Genomic DNA, 15,127 nt, shown 5'->3' on the forward strand with positions numbered 1-15,127 from the left:
GATCGTGACATCAAGGTTCGTCTTCAACTATCGCCTCACTGGACTCGACAATTACCTGACTACATGCAACAATTTTGATCACTCATTCACAGTGAATTTCCGACTGGGACTCGGAGGTAACTTAGAACTCGGGTTGCAGCTATATAGGCAAAACTCTTCAATCTTTGTTACCAGTCCTGAGTACGTGTTAATATGCGCGATGAAAGGTTTGTAGATGGATTCGGTCCCACATCCCAGTAATAAAAATATAAGCCATCGAGTTCCGATTCCGGATCTCAAGATTCATCATTGTCGCCCTTCCAAGTCGCTGGTCTCCCCGGAGTGACAAATATTGTCTATACGCAAACATCACAATTCTCTATCTATCAGCTCAGCCATTCCCCAAGATGATCCTTCATACAAGCTCAGTCGTGCTGGCTGCCCTGTATGCCGGCTCAAGCCTTGCAGCCGCCGACTCCCAAAGACCACTGCTAAAAGACTTTGACGCTCTGGGCGCTTGGTTTGAGGAAGTAGCCGCTATCAATGCCACTTCTGGCCTTCAAAATGCGGAGCAAGCCAAGAACACCACCGTCGCCATCATCGGAGCGGGTATCACGGGCCTAGCCACGGCCCTTATGCTCGATAGTGTTGGTGTGCACAACTGGGAGATACTCGAGGCTAGTCACCAGATCGGTGGACGCTTGCGGACTATATACGTCGGAAACACCCAAGAATGGGCAGAAATGGGCCCTATGCGTCTTCCATACAAGATCAAGTACAAGAGTGACAATGCGACCCTCGAGTACTCTGATCATGCCATGACGTTCCAGCTCGCAGATTGGCTCAATGAGATGAACGAAGACAGTCACACCGACCTGAACATCAGCTTTATCCCCTGGATCCAACACTCGCCTAATGAGTTGCTAGCGTTGGGCACTGGCAGACATCCCGATGGCAGCATTCCTACTCGTGCCGATATTGCTGCAAATTCGAGCCTTGGCAAGCCAGCACCAATGAATACACAGGAGTACAAGGACGTCAAAGCGAAGATGAGCGAGATTCTTCTTAACGAAGAAACACTCAGAGAGATCCAAAGAGACGTATGGAGAGTGCACGGGCGCGCTATGAGGAGAGGGCTCGACGATGTTAGTCAGCAAAGCATGATGCGCAATGTGTGGAACGCGAGCGCCGAGGTAGCGGACGCCATTCACGGTGCTACTGATTACGACGTCTTCTGGGACGAGATGCATCACAACTCGAACTTGGCACAGGATGGCAGCAAGGGCACCTTGGGCGAGACAGAGTGGCGATGTGTCGATGGCGGCTTTAGCCGCTTCTCTGATGCTTTTCTACCACACGTCCAAGACCGCCTCATCCTGAATCGTCAGGTCCGGGCGATTGAGGCTGTCAAAGATGGTCAGAACATGGTCACAGGCACAAAGGTCTCTTGGGTCGACGTTGATTCCAACAGAACCCAGACGAAGCCAGGCCCTCAACAGAGCAAAACTTACGACTATACAATGCTCGCAGTGCCTTTCACCATGACGCGAATGATGCGCCTTCCGTCTTTTTCGCCCACGCTGTCGCGGGCGATGGCTGAGCGCGGCCTCCGCTTTAAAGACGCCTGCAAAGTTGGATTGCTCTTTAGCGAACGTTTCTGGGAGAAAGGTGACCGTCCCATATTTGGTGGTTACTCAACGCCTCCTGACGCAGCTGTTGGAGCTCTCTACTACCCAGTCTACGGGCATAACGAGTCGGGGCGCCCAGGTCTCATTCTGCACTATCGTGGAGGCGATTGGAGCAGCCGTTTCGCCAGTCTCAGCGAGGAACAACACGTCGGTATGGTCCTCGACGCTATTGCTTCTTTACATGGCGAGCAAGTTCGAGAGCTTTACACAGGCGTCTATGAGCGCTTGTGCTGGCTGGACGAGCCATTCATCGCCACTGCTTGGACACGCCCGGATGTGGCTCAGCATGCGTTGTACATCCCGGCATACCATCAGACTGAGTCGAATGTTATTGTACTCGGTGAGCATACGGCTCCCACACATGCGTGGATCAGCTCCTCTCTTTACTCTGCCGTTCGTGGTGCCGTTCAACTATTGCTTGAGATTGGTTTAGTCGATGAAGCTAAGCAGCTGAACCAACGGTGGATGGGACGATGGATTGATATGGAGTAGAATATAGTCGCCTGAATGTAGAAAAATTTAAGGGTTTGTGGATAAAAGTTATTTGTTGAAGGAATGTCTATGAGAGAAGAGCCGGTGGCGATAACTTGAGATACCTAGTCCAGATAGCAGTGTAAGACCGGTCGAATCTTGCCGACGTAATGAGATTTCACTCAAAAGCCATTGCAACAAGCGACGCTTTGAAAACCATCTATGTGAACCGCTTTCTCGTCTTCGAGTCTTCAATCTACCAAGCCATCGTCTTGCTGGAGCAAATCTGGATCGCAATTGGAAATAAGATAGCATATGTGCAATTCATCTACATAAGAATTGGGCCACCGCTAAGACTACCACCAACCTCCGGCACTTTCAATATGCCTTCGCTCACCAGATCGATCGCTAGTCTACTCAAAAGTCCATCACAGCCCCTCGCCGCAAGTATGCCTACCGCCACCGGCAGCTTCTCACTATGACCGGTGAGGGTGCTGAAGCTGGACACCTCACCCACTGGGTATATCAAGTCAGGGCATCCGGAAAAGACAGACATTCGGGCCGCTGAGAAGCCAGCGAATGGCGCTGGTGGCGCTATGTCGTATCGGTTCCTCGGAGACTGCGTCCCAGTCTTGCCAGCATATAGAATGAGCCCGGATGAGCATTGCAGGGTGTCGTTGACCGGAGGCAGGATATGATCATTGAACCAGTTCATGAACATTGTCTTGTTCTGCATGGCCTCATCCCAGGAGTAGTTGGCAGCCCAAGCCCATCGTGCCAGTGGGGATGGGTTTACAAACGGCTGACGACCGTCAAATTGTTTGGCATAATCTGCAAAGAATGGCTGGACCACCGCATCGTCTTGACCCTTCCCAGTCAGAACTGGGTAAGTGATGTTGAAAGTCTCGGTGAAGTTGAGTTTGGCGTTGGGGTTCGTTTCGCGCGTGTCCCAGCGCTGAGCCACGTTCAAAGCGCTCACGTTCCCACCCACAAACTTAGCCAATGCGGTCGCGAAGTTGTTTAAAAGTAAACCTGCCTCAGTGCTGGAGTTGGGATACGACACCGTCATGATCTTGGTCGGATACTTCGGCTTCAATTCCGCCAGAGAAGTGTAGTTGGAGCCATATGTGACAGCCTGAAGTTTATCCCACAGCTTTGGGTCTCGGGCAAGGAAGCCAACAGTATCCAGAGGCTCAGATAGCGGCATGATGTGATCGGCACTCACAGCTCCGTGCGATGCTCTATTGCCAAAGACGCCATTGACGCCTGCAGGGCTACGGATGCTGCCCCCTGTATCAGTTCCGACGGCAGCGTCGAGCCAACCATAAGAAGCAACAGAAGCACCTGCGCCCGAGCTCGAAGAGGGTGGGTCCTGATAGCCATCTCCCCTCAGATTGAAAGGACTATGGTAGTCAACCCAGTCCACAGTAGCAACCTCGCTCGTTGCAAACTGGGACAACTTCTGCGTACCTACGACGATGGCGCCGGCTTCGATGAGTCTCGAGATGGCTGTTCCCGTGACGTTATTGGCCGGGTAGAAATGATACCATGCGCGGTTCCCATTTGACTGTTTAACTCCGGCCAGCGAGAAGATGTCTTTAACGGCAATGCGGACACCAGCCAGTGGCTTGATATTTGAAGGCTCGTAGTATAATCGTGAAGGCACGCCGATGGTGAACGTAGCTGAACCGGGAATCTTTGCTGACAAGACTTGAAAAGTGCCATCATTGTTGTCTAGCAAGGCTTCGGTGAAGGCACCGCCAGTATCGTCGTAAAGACGGTACGCTTGATGTAGATCTCCGGTGCCTTTGCGCAGAAAGTAAGGGCCCTTCGGCACGTTAGACCTCGTTGTAAAGCTGACCACTGCCGAAGGTATCTCATTGGTAGTTTGGATGTCTTGAGCTATTGATGTGTCCGAGTTGTTTGTCTGATTGAGGAGCAGCCGCATGAATCCGGATTGAAATACGTCGTCAGTCTCCTTCCAAGCGGTGAAAATTTGGGACACATTATCTCCCCGGCTCGCAGCTGGCAGGACCGCGACCGGAACAAAATCCAGGATATCCTCGACATCTTTAGGGACACCAGATTGGAGCGAGAGAGTTGCAGCGATGTGGGGGCTGATGAAGTATGGGATTCCGTTCAAAAGAAGAGTTAAGCCAGTGGATGTGATCTGCGACATGGCTAATGGCAATGCCATCAAAATCCATACTCGGATCATTTGCATTTTCATCGTTAGAACAAACAGATGTAGAAAGTTGATTAGGTACACAACTAAGCTCAGAAAGTGTTATCGCCCACAGAGAGTATGATTATTTAACGAAAGCCAAGGCCACGCTCAATCACCAAACGTACGAGGTACGCCCGAGGACGGCAATTTGGCTAATCTCATGCCTCGAGTACTTGCCGTAGGTGATCGCCCGAGAACCGGGCTTGCACCCCCCTCCCCTCTTCTGCCAAGTTATCATAGACGAAGTAGCTCGGTGCATTCTATTTTTCGAGGCCCCATAATGAGTCCACATGGAGTCAACTTCACCTTGAGAGCTGCAGAAACGTACAGGGATCCGCCAAGAGTTGGTGCAAAAGTGGTACCTTGCTCTCGTATCTCAGCGCTGCAGAGAACTACATGTATTCTCCACGCAGGATATCACCATGGGAAGTATCACCGGGGCTTTCTCCGATGCGTTCGTACCCGGATGGCGTAGTCAGGATCTCATTGCACACCGTACTAAAGCCGAGCTTACACGGAGTGCTAGGATCTCGCAGGCACAACTCACTCTTTACCGTAGCTATCACTGCTAGCTCCTGCAAGGGCATCACCCCTGCTACCTCATTGTAAAAGTGCGTGATCAAACCAGATACGCTGAAGGATTGAAGGGAGTGGCGTATGTCGCGCGGTACGCGGCGAATGATTTTCCCCGGTCTATGGCATGTAATGTTGTCTTCTTTACTTTCGTAGATTCAGGTGGGGTAAGCGACACGGACTCATACTCCACAAAAGTCTTGTCCGTGCATGTTGACACGATCACGTCACATCTTACACCTCACGAACTCCCCCGCATACTCAATGGCGTACATTCAAACCATCATATACATCGTTGGTCTTTTGACGCTCAGTCTTGCCGGCCTTCCGGCCTTAAAGCAGTGAACTGGATTTCCATCTACACCCTTCCTTCGAGACTCCGCATCTATGCGCACATCTCTCCGAACGGCGATGCGCCCTGGGCCCTTGTGACGGGTGCTTCGGACGGCATTGGCCGCGCTTTTGCATCTGAATTGGCGACACAAGGGTTCAATGTCGTGCTTCATGGACGAAACCATGCTAAACTTACGATCGTTGCGTCTGAGTTTCGAAAAAGATACCCCGCAAGGTCTTTCCGCATACTGGTGGCAGACGCGAGTGCCGTGCCAGGTGTAAACTACAATGGGGTTGAGCGGCCACTTCAACCCGTCGATTCATCACAGACTCCCCCGGATTTTGCATCAATACAAGCGGAACTTCGTGATTTACATCTTACTCTAGTTATCAACAATGCGGGAGGTGGTCCCACCAACCCGGTCTTCTCGCCTCTCGTCGACTGCTCAACGGACAGGATCGCCAGCAACGTCAGCCTGAATGCGCTCTTCCCACTTCATCTTACAAGAGTGCTTCTACCGGTTCTCCGCCAGAACGCACCGGCCCTGGTGATGAACATTAGCTCCATGGCAGACGAGGGATTCCCTCTACTAGCGTCTTACAGCGCTAGCAAGCAGTTCCTCATGACTATGACACGTGCCGTGGGTCTTGAGCTCAAACTTGACGATGATAGTAGCAATGTGGAGTTGCTAGGTGTCCGGATAGGTCGAGTTACGAATGTTTCGCACTTGAAGGAGGCTCCGTCGCTATTTACGCCCGATTCTCAGACTATGGCCCGAGCCGCCCTGGCACGAACCGGTCGTGGGCATGGGATAGTTGTTGGATATTGGGGCCATGCGCTGCAGCAAGCCAGCTCTAGCTTCTTACCGAGGTGGGCTAAAGACCAAGTCATGATGGCTATCATGCGTGAGCAAAGAGCTGGAGAGTTGAGAAAACAGTGAAATAAGATATGTATTTCTCATGCAGGCGGCGCTTATGGAAGAGCACCTGTCAATCTGTCTCTGTATGGTGTGCAATCATAATGAAGGGGTGAACTTAACAAGTACTTTGGCAGAAAGTCTTTTGTTATCAACGTTGACGACATATTAACCCAGTCTGCCCGCTACATCAATCATGTATCTCAAATCTCCTGCTGCAGAGCTCCCAATGACCAGAGTACCTATTCCGTACTCAGAATCGCCGCTGGCGGTGATTTTTCCTACCGGGAAATGCATCAATATGTGGCCAATGAAGCGCCTATCAGAGAATTGATCACTCACAGAAAACACCTCAAGAAAGTCGATACGAGGCTCGGTTAAGCGCTGAGTTGAGGAGCCCATGATAATGTGAGCAGCAAACGGCGAGTCGAAGCTCTTCCCGTTCACCAACTCCATATGGACCGATCCAAGCAAGACCAGTTCAGTCTTACTGCTCGTGCCCATGCGTTGGGTTGCCGCAAACCCTTTCGAGATATTGTGCCTCCTTGACGTCTGTTACGTAACAGGGATAATAATCGCATCTCACGAAGTACCCATCACGTACTAAATCACGTATCTATCTTAGATATTATATATATAGACCTTTTCCTTTTATCTATTTCTATTTTAATAATTAAGCTATTTTTACTATACTCTATATACCTATTACTACGTATTATAACTCGTAATAATTATAAGCTTAGCTCTTAATTAAGACCCTACACTATAATAACGTACTTAATAATATAATTTTTACGATTTTTTTAAAATAACTAACTTATTTATATTTACTTTAGCCTAAGTTAAATTAACTAGCTACGATAGTTAGATTAAATAATTTAATATACTTTATATTATAAATAAGGGTATTAGGGTTTAAAAATACGTCGACCTAAACGCTCTAAATTCTAATATATTTCTTAACCCTTTTATAGTACTTATTTTACTCTCTAAATTTAAATAATTAATTATAATTTATAATTAAAAAAAACTATAAGCTTATTAGGCCCGTTATAAAGTATTTAAAAATAACTAAAGAAACTAAGAAATCCTTTATTTATAGTTTTTAAATATACCTCTTAGTATAAACTTTTTAACTTCTTTAAGTATAAGTAATTTATAGAACTAAGCTAGGTTTTTTTTTATAAAATTAGCTATACTACTTACTTTATATAAATAAATTTATTCTTATACTATACTTATAAAAAGGATTTATATAGTGGTTTTTTTTTAGCTTTATAGGCGCAAAAGATTGACCTTAACGGGATCACGTTTTTAAAGGAAATTATATAATACGGTATACTTTTTAATTATATAATACGCGCAATATACCCTAAGTACGCGCTTAACGTAATATAATAATTTTAATACAAAAACTACTATATAATTTAAAATAAGTAAGCTACCCTTTATGCGGCGGCGCCGGCTAAAAAGGTTAATAATAGAGGTTAGTTATAATAATTAGTTATAATAGTCGGCCGTAATAGTTAGAGGCGGCCCTTAACTATAGAGGTTCTAAATTTTAATAGCGACGTAGAGGTTTTTAAAAAAAGGGCTAAATAGGCTAATATTTATTACTCTTTATACTAAAGCTCGTAAAGATTCTTTTTATCCTTATTGCTTTTAATATTGCCCAAAGTTCTATTTAAACTAAATATATTTACTAAACAAATTTACTAAATAAACTTATTAATATATAAACTACTACTTAGATAGCTAGTTAGATAACTAGTTAAGAAGTTAGCTAGTTAAAATACTACTTTAATAAGAACTTAAAAATGCCCGTTAACAAGTCTGCCCCTCTCGGGCTAGGCGCCCTCGGCTAGCTCGACGCTATAGCTATCGTAATTAATATAAATATACTTAAGGATTAGTAAAGTACCTTTTAGTAATATAGAATTTAGCTAGGTAATAATACGAACATTATAAATAGCTAGGCTAATATAAATATTAAAATCTAATATATCGACGCTAGTTTAGAAATTATACTTTATAAAACTAGAAATACCTCCGATATAGGCTATATTATAAACGTAAAAAAATATATAAGGGGCCCCCTAACCCTTAACGAGAAGGAGTATATAATATAAGATCTAGCTACTTATGCGGGCTAGTATTAAGAGGTTTTATATACGTTAAAATAAGTATAGCTAGCCCTTTGAATAGGTAAGGGAAAGTCGGGAGCTATTTTAATTAGTAATTAAGTATAGAGCGTAATATACTTAGTTTTTTTTAATACGTAATATATAATACGGCCCTGGCAGATTACTCCGTTAGGGGGATAAAAAGGATTTATATATTACGACTTAATATATATAACTAAAACTAGGGCCCGCCCCACAAGCTTATAGCGGCTATAATATATTATATATATAAAAATATAAAAATATAAAATAATTCTTACGGAATAAAAGAACTATAAATAAGTTATATGTAAATAAGAAGTAATAATTACGTAATAAGGTAATTATTATAATTATTCTAAATAATCGCTTATTAGTATTTACTAAGTAATTATTTAATAAATAAAAATAATTATTAATCAAAGATATATTTATAAGCGGACTTATATATAATATAAACTTAAACCGGGCTTAAAAATAAACTTCTTATAGCTTTTTTAATAATTAACTTAATATTAAATCTTACGATCGTTTTTAACTATTTTTACTAAGAACCCTTTTTAATAAAACTATAATTAATTACTAAAGCCTTATTTATTTTATAATTTATAAATATAGTTTTAAAGAAGCTATTTACGACTACGATACTATTTATTTAGTACTTATAGCCTTAACTTTTACTAATATACTTATTATAATTAACTAGCCATAATACTTTAATTACTCTTATTTAATAAGTTTACTTTTTTAAAAACTAACTAAATAATATAAATATATTAACTATTAGTAATAATAATATAGCGCAGCTTATTAAAATAGTTATATTTATTATTTAGTAATTATATAATATAATACTTAAACTTAAAAATAAAAATAAATACCTTTATGCTTAGTTTATAATACCCCGACCCCTTTTAATACTTAGAACTAAATACCCTAAACTAGAACTTTATAATAAGTCCCTAGATACTTTCTAAGGATTTTGTATTTACACTAAGGCCTATTTATACTATTATAGAACCTCTTTTATTATTAAAATAAATAAAATTTATTATATAGCTTTATTTTTTAAAAAAGATACCCTTATTTAGTTCGAACCTTTTATAAAAAACTACTTTAAAAACGAATATAATATTTAAAATAAAAATATTAAAATCTTTTTTAATAACTATAACGAGTTTAAAAAAAAACTTAAAAAGACTTTTAATAACTCTAATAAAAAACGAATTACTAAACGAAGGTTTATAACCTTTATATAAAAAGGATTAGTTAATAAGTACATATTTAAATTTAAATAAATTACTTTTAAGCTCGATTAAGGTAATAAAGTATTTATAATAACTTTTTATTACGACTTAAAAAAAAACGTTAAGGATAACCTCTCTTATTAAAACCGACCTAATAAACTTTATAATTATATTAATATAATAATTAAAATTGATAATTAATTTTATAAATAACGCCTCGAACGTAAAGGATAAAATACCTAGAATAACTAATCTAAGCCTAATAGTAAATATAAATATAAACTAATAACAACTATAACTAAGTATTATAATAGACTAATAAACCTTAGTATTACTAAAAAAGAATAACCTTAATAAAAAAAGGACTTTAAATATTATAATTATAATAAGCTAGGATATATAGCTAAAAACTATTGATAACTTAAGTATATTTAATACTAACCTATTTTAAAAAAGCGAGCTAATATTATAAATAAGGAAGTTCCCTATAGATAGTTTTTTTAAATAACCTATTATAATAATAGCTACCTTACTTATTAAAATAATAAAGAATAAATAGGATAATACCCTAAATAACCTAAAAATAATAAACGATCTACTTTACTACTTATTAAGACCTTAGTAATAGTAATAAAAAAAGAAAAAATACCTACTTATTAACCCTATATTTTTAAAAAGAATAATATTAAATATTTTACTATACTCTTTTAGATTTATAAAAATATAAAAACAAAAGTAAAACGGACCCTATTATAAAAAATATACTTAACCTCTTTAAAGGACGAATTAAGTAAAAACTCCTAGTTAATATAAAGGAGTAGCTCCTTAAGTTTAAAAAAAGAGGACTTAATATAAAAGAAATTATAAGTAGCTTTGTATATATAATATAATAAGATAAAATAAACTAAAAATAACTTATTAAGTTCTAAAAAGAACTCGATTTAAATAAAATACTAACTAAGTTTATTTATATAATACGACGAGTAGATATTAATAAGAAATTTATTTATAAAATTAAAAAATAGCTTAAGGACCTCGTATATAAAAATAAAATTAGAGTAGTTAAAAAACCGACTTTTAATTTCGGAATTATTAATAAAAAAAGAATTAATTTTAAAATCGAAAAAGAAGATATTGAAATAAAAACTAGTTCTTTTTATTTTAATAAAATAAAATTACCCTATAATTTAGACGAACCTTACGATATTACTTAATAATATACTTAAATAAAGATCGATTATAAAGTACTATTTAACGTTAATAATACTAGTTCTAAAAAGGACGATAATAAATTATAATATAAATATATTTACTTATTTAAAAATAACTAAGTTATTTAGTTTTGTAAAATTAGAAAACGTAAGAAAGTTACAATAACCCCCTATATAAATAAAAATTACTTTTTATTTAACCTTAAGGACCCCTTTTATAAGGAATTATTCTAAATAGAATACTTAAATAATAAATACTTTTAGTATTTTATATCTAAGTAAAATAGTCGTTTTTATTTACGAAAACGTAATAATAAAATTATTAAGGATATTTACGTGAAGAATTAATTACTTAGCTAAACGTTACTAAGCTTTAATAATAATAATAAAACTATATTTAGTCTAGACCTTAACTTTTTTATAAAATACTTTAATAGCGAATATATAGAATAAGAAGATTATAAATACGACTAATACTAAATTTATTATATTAAAAAAGCTAAGGCTTAGAGAGAGTATTAAAAAAAATATAAATAAAAAACCTATTTAAAAAAATAAATAATAAAAAACTAAAAAAGCTAATTATAAAAGAACGACGAGAAGTAGAAATAAAGAAGAAATTCCTATATATAATTATATAACGTAACGACGTATATTTATAAGTTAACTTCGATATTTACGGATAAAAATTAAACGTTATTATTAATAATAGCGTATAAAAAACCTATATTTTATTAAGAGTAGTAAATAAACTTAACTTATTATAAGTATATAAAAATAAACTACACTAATTATAAATAGTAAAAGGAGAACGAGTTAATTATAACTATAAATATATTAATTAAGAGACCGTATACCTCTTAATATATATTAATAATTAATAAGAATAATTATAGTATAATATTATAGAGATTAGAAATATCGACGTGATTTTAGGAATCTTATAGTTATAAAAGTATAACTTATAAATGAATTAGATTATTAACTAGATTTTTAAAAAAAATCTAGTTACTAAACGACTTAAAAAAAAAGGGTTTAAACGGATTTTTAAAGATTTTTTAAAAAACGAAAATAAATACGATATATAGCTTTTATTAGGACGGTAAAAAGCTCTAAGAAGTTTATAATTAATACTAACGATCGGGGATCGTAATAACTTTAAATTATACTTAAAGAGTATTAAATATATATAAAACTATTCATAAAACCTAAAAAAATAAGATTATTAAAATATAGTAATTAGGATATAAAAATCGAATTTAAAAAAGGAATATAACCCGGGTTCTATTTAATATACTTAATAAATTAAAAAGAATAAGAGTACTTTAATAAATATATCAATAAGAAACTTAGAAAGGTATATATTTAATTATTAAATTCTCTTACTAAATTCCCTTTATTTTTTATACTAAAGAAAAATAGAAAATTAAGACCTATTATCAATTATAAAAGACTTAATAAAATTATAAAAAAGAATTATTACCCCTTACTACTTATTACTAAGCTTAGAGATCTATTTTATAAAGCTAATTAGTTTATTACTATAAATTTTAAAAAAGTATTTAACTAGATTCGGATTAAAAAAGGAAATAAATAAAAAACGGTATTCTAAACTTATAAAAAACTTTTTAAATATCTCGTTATACCCTTTAGACTTACTAATACTCCGGTAACTTTTTAAATAATAATTAACTACGTACTCTAAAAATACGTTAATATTTTTATTATTATTTATATTAATAATATTCTTATTTTCTCCCCTAATTTTAAAATATATAAAAAGTATACTTATATAGTATTTTAGAAATTTTAAAATACTAAGCTATATACTAAACTCTTTAAATACGAATTTTATATATAAAAAATAAACTTCTTTAAATATACTATTATACTAAAATAAATCTATATATAAGTATTAAAAATTGAAGTAGTTAGGGACTAGCTTATACTATAAAACGTTAAGGACGTATAAGGATTTTTAAAATTCGTTAATTTTTATTAATAATTCCTTAAAAACTATACTAATATAGTTAGACCCTTTAATAACTTAATATAAAAAAATACCCCCTTTATTTAAGATCCTAAGTATAAAAAAGTATTTATTAAAATTAAGAATATAGTTATTTCTAAACTAATTATTATGATCCCGGACCCCTAAAAGCCTTTTAAAATCGAGACTAACGCTTTAAATTTTATTATAAGAGCGGTCCTAAAATAATAAAATAAATAAAAAAAGCTTTATTTATATTATTTTTATTTTAAAGCATTTTATAGAGCAGAATTAAATTAGTAAATCTATAATAAGGACCTAAGAGTAATTATTTAAATATTTAAAAAATAGAACTTATAGTTATTTAGAACTAAGTACGAAGTTATAGTTTATATAAATTATAAAAACTTTATAAGCTTTATAATAAATAAAAATCTGAATAAATAATAAATTAAATAGAGCGAATTCCTATTTAAGTATAACTTCCGAATTATTTATTAAAAAGATTTAAAAAATAATAAAATAAACGCTCTTAATAAAAGACCTAACTACGAAGTCGTAATCTTTAAAAAAATATAGATTATTTTTAAATAAGAAAAAGATAGTAGCCTTATACTAATTATAAAGCTCTTTATAATAACTAAAAGGATTAATACTAGCTCGATTAAAATAATAATCCCTAAGCTTATTATAAGAATTTATAATATATTAGTATATAGTTATTAAGGAATTATTAAAATATAAAAATAAATTCGCTAGTATTATAATAAATCCGCTATACGCACTAAAATTATAAAAATAATTAAGGACTACGTAACTTATAAAAAAAAATAAAAATAGTTTATATAAACTTTATAGCGAGCTACAACTATTATAATTACTAATAAAAGTATAGTAATTAATTATATAAAACTTTATTATTAAACTACCAAAGTCTAGAGAACTATTTACTAAAATATAGTATAATAGTATTTTAGTTATAGTTAATTAACTTACTAAGTTCGTATATTTTATTCTTTATAAAGAATTAAGTATTATAAAAAACCTAGTATACGTATTTATTAAAGTTATATTTTTAAACTATAGTTTATTAAAAGATATTATTTTTAATAGAAATAAGCTATTTATTTTAAAGTTTTAAAAATCCCTAATTTCGTAACTTAGTATAAACTATAAACTATTAATATTATTTTATTTATAAACCGATAAATAAATAAAAAAGATTAATTAAATCCTCGAGATATACTTTTATTGTTATATAAACTATAACTAGCATAATTAAGTAATACTTCTATTAATAACTTAGTTCGTATATAATAATATAGTTAATAAAAGTATAAAAAAATCTCCGTTTTATTTTAATTATAGATTTTAATTAATAGTATATAAAAAAGTAAAATAAGGATTATAAGCTATAAAAGCTATAATAAATATAAATAAACTTAAAAAAATTTATAAATAAGCCTTACTAAACCTCGAGTTTATATAATAATATATAGAGAAAAACGTAAATAAATTAAGGATTAGAGGACTATTTTTAAAAAAAGGGGATAGTAATTATTTTTTTTTATTATAATATTAAAACAAAATAACTAAGTAATAAATTAGATTATAAAAAACTTAGATTTTTTAAAATTATTAAAAAAGTCTTATTAGTTAATTACGAATTAAGATTACTAAATACGATACGATATTATCCCGTTTTTTATATTTTATTACTTAAACTTATATTAAGAGGTTTATATATAAAAGATTATATTATTATTAAACTAAATTAATTAGAATACGAAATCGAACGAATTATGAATTATAAAATTAGGAATAAAATATAGGAATTTTCAATTAAATAGAAAAATTATAAATATAAAAAAGTATATAAGAACTTATTACGAACCTCTAAAACTCTTAAGAATCTTTTTTAGAATATTAAAATTAAAATTAAAATTATAATTTTTAATTATTATAATATCCTAATTAATTACTCTCAAAATATTATTAAACTACGCTTCTCGCGTAGCGGCTAACTTATCCTTATTAATAATATTAAGAAAATTAAGAATTACTTTTTCTTTTTTAAATACTAATTGTCTTTTTTTTTAAAACGATCTAACTTTAATAAAAATTAATTTATTTTAGTTTACGTACGATATAAAACCTCTACTTATTTTTAAAAAAAAAGCTCTTTTATTCTTTTTCTATATTTTAGCCTATTAATTTTAAATAAAAAACGATCTATTTTAAATATAATTAATATAAAAAATACTAAAAAAAAAAAGAAACTTACGATTATATATAGTATTAATAATTACGTTATAAGAATAATTACGAC

The 15,127-nt window shown here is 33.8% G+C and overlaps 4 protein-coding genes across 4 annotated transcripts; 2 read left to right on the plus strand and 2 right to left on the minus strand.

Annotated features, from left to right (window-relative positions):
• Nucleotides 1-386: 386 nt before the first annotated feature.
• CLUP02_18042 (L-amino-acid oxidase) lies at nt 387-2,159 on the plus strand (the record flags this gene model as incomplete). Its single annotated transcript, XM_049296946.1, has 1 exon — nt 387-2,159. One exon carries the CDS (start codon nt 387-389, stop codon nt 2,157-2,159), a length of 1,773 nt encoding a protein of 590 aa, XP_049138170.1.
• A 307-nt stretch (nt 2,160-2,466) lies between these two features.
• On the minus strand, nt 2,467-4,362 carry CLUP02_18043 (uncharacterized protein; the record flags this gene model as incomplete). The annotated part of the gene is made up of 1 exon (XM_049296947.1): nt 2,467-4,362. The coding sequence occupies one exon, from the start codon at nt 4,360-4,362 to the stop codon at nt 2,467-2,469; it is 1,896 nt and encodes a 631-aa protein (XP_049138171.1).
• Nucleotides 4,363-4,787: 425 nt separating this feature from the next.
• CLUP02_18044 (short chain dehydrogenase) lies at nt 4,788-6,212 on the plus strand (the record flags this gene model as incomplete). Its single annotated transcript, XM_049296948.1, has 3 exons — nt 4,788-4,819; nt 5,095-5,105; nt 5,281-6,212. The coding sequence occupies 3 exons, from the start codon at nt 4,788-4,790 to the stop codon at nt 6,210-6,212; spliced, it is 975 nt and encodes a 324-aa protein (XP_049138172.1).
• A 144-nt stretch (nt 6,213-6,356) lies between these two features.
• On the minus strand, nt 6,357-6,692 carry CLUP02_18045 (uncharacterized protein; the record flags this gene model as incomplete). Its single annotated transcript, XM_049296949.1, has 1 exon — nt 6,357-6,692. The coding sequence occupies one exon, from the start codon at nt 6,690-6,692 to the stop codon at nt 6,357-6,359; it is 336 nt and encodes a 111-aa protein (XP_049138173.1).
• Between the last annotated feature and the right edge of the window lie 8,435 nt (nt 6,693-15,127).

The sequence above is a fragment of the Colletotrichum lupini genome, chromosome 10 (assembly GCF_023278565.1).
Source record: "Colletotrichum lupini chromosome 10, complete sequence".
NCBI lineage: Eukaryota > Fungi > Ascomycota > Sordariomycetes > Glomerellales > Glomerellaceae > Colletotrichum > Colletotrichum lupini.